Below are 1772 nucleotides of genomic sequence, written 5' to 3'. Positions count from 1 at the left end.
TCTCAGCTGTTTTTAGATTTTTTCATTTATCAATATTTTTATTGATTTATTCCCCCCCCCCCCCCCTTCTCTGCTGTGCTGTCCCTCCCCAGAGCTGGCCCTCAAGAGGCTGACAGCTGCAGCCCCAGCGTGGGTGGCCCGGCTGTCCCTGCCCCCCACCAGCAGCTACAAGGACAACGTCTTCTCCCCCGACTCGCCGCGCTCCCCCGAGGACGAGGAAGCTGCGAGGCAGGAGAAACCAAGGACCTTTGAGACCTTTGGCAAAGGTGCCGGGGCTGACCCCAGTGGCACTGGGACCAGGCTGGCCAGCACGTTCCTGTCGGAGATGAGCACCCTGTTTGAGATGATCCTGTCCCAGAAGGTGCAGGTGCACAGCGAGACGGGCGCGGGGCTCCTGCGGCAGCTGTCGGCCCGCGGGCAGAGCCTCGGCCTGGGGGACACTGCCCCAGGGCTGTGGCAGCTCTGTGGCTGAGGCAGGGAGAGAACAGTCAGAGATTTGGGGTGCCCAAGGTCGCCCCCAGCTCCAGCAGGGTCACTGTAGGACCGTGTCTAGACAGGTGTATTTCCTCCTTTGCCTCGCCCCATTGAGTTTCTCCACGACTGATTTCACCTTGTTTAGCTCCCCTCTGCCTGCCCGTCCTTGCCTTCCTCCTCTCCCACCCTGCTCTTCCAGTGCTCTCCCAGTGCTCTCCCAGCCTCCCATCCCACCCAGCAGCGGGAGGGCCCTTTCCTCCCAGCACAGGCCCAGGGAGGGGGTTGTGAGAACAACCACAGCACAGTGAGATACATCCATGTGATCACAGACTGTGAAAGTACCTGTCACGGACACTGCTGCAGCTGGACCCCAGGGTATCAGTTATTTAAATAAAACTGGTTTTTTCTAACACTACCCTCTCTGTCAGCAGCGTAGCTGACACAATCTATGTGCAGAAAGCCTGAAGTGGCAGCTGGGGAAGGGGAGATGTGCTTGTCTCCCACTGGTCCTTCCAGCTTCTGTGGTTCTGCCACCGTGAACTTGGCACTTTGTAGAACCCCCCAAAATCAGCCCTGGCATCTCTCCTACAGCTGCTCCAAGTGCCCACCATTTCCTTCTCCATAAGGACTGGATGTGGCACTCAGTGCTCTGGGCTGGGTGACAAGGTAGGGATCAATCACAGGTTGGACTTGAGGATCTCAGAGGTCTTTTCCAACCTCAATGATTCCGTTCTATTCTGTTCTCTCCTTTGAGGCCATTGGGTTTTGGAGCACAGTCCTTATCCAAAAGCAGACACCAGATGGCTGGAGTCTGCCACAGGTAACCTGGGAAAAGGGAAGCGTGAAAACACTGTTTTGAAATATTCAGTCACAAGTTTCACCCTTTTTATGGGTTTTCACTTTGATCCGTCTGTCTGGGAGCTGTAAGACAGTTTTGGGATAACAGCACGGGTGGGAAAAGGAGGATACTGGTGGCAAAGGAGGAGACACACAGGTGTTTGTGCCTCTGCACCCCTGGAGAAGGGAAGGGCAGTGGTGACCCACAGGCTCATGCAGCAGTGTGGGGATGGCAGGTGAGGGCTTCTGGGCTCTCCTGGACCATCTCAAGTGTCCTACCCCTGTTCTTTTCCATGGACCTGGAGGTGACAGTTCCCAGCTTTAGGTGTGTACACACCTGAGCCACAGCACCAGACAACCACACAAGTAATTTAAAGCGGAGTAAATGAGAAAGTTACCCCTTTCTGTTGCTCTTGGGACCCAGTGACAAGAGCAATAGAGTGAGATTTCCCCAGGTGGAC

General features: G+C 55.6%; 1 protein-coding gene across 1 annotated transcript in view; it reads left to right on the top strand.

Annotated features, from left to right (window-relative positions):
- The window catches only part of LOC103618370 (protocadherin-12), a gene marked incomplete at its 5' end in the record, with an annotated part of 12306 nt that extends 11640 nt beyond the window's left edge, over window positions 1–666 (top strand). The window contains one exon of the mRNA XM_017738149.1: window positions 368–666. Coding sequence (XP_017593638.1) covers window positions 368–472 — 105 coding nt within the window. The remainder of the gene's footprint in view (window positions 1–367) is intronic.
- Window positions 667–1772: the final 1106 nt, after the last annotated feature.

This window comes from Corvus brachyrhynchos, unplaced genomic scaffold (genome assembly GCF_000691975.1).
Source record: "Corvus brachyrhynchos isolate BGI_N302 unplaced genomic scaffold, ASM69197v1 scaffold616, whole genome shotgun sequence".
In the NCBI taxonomy this organism is placed as follows: domain Eukaryota; kingdom Metazoa; phylum Chordata; class Aves; order Passeriformes; family Corvidae; genus Corvus; species Corvus brachyrhynchos.
This window is presented reverse-complemented; position numbering and strand designations above follow the sequence as displayed.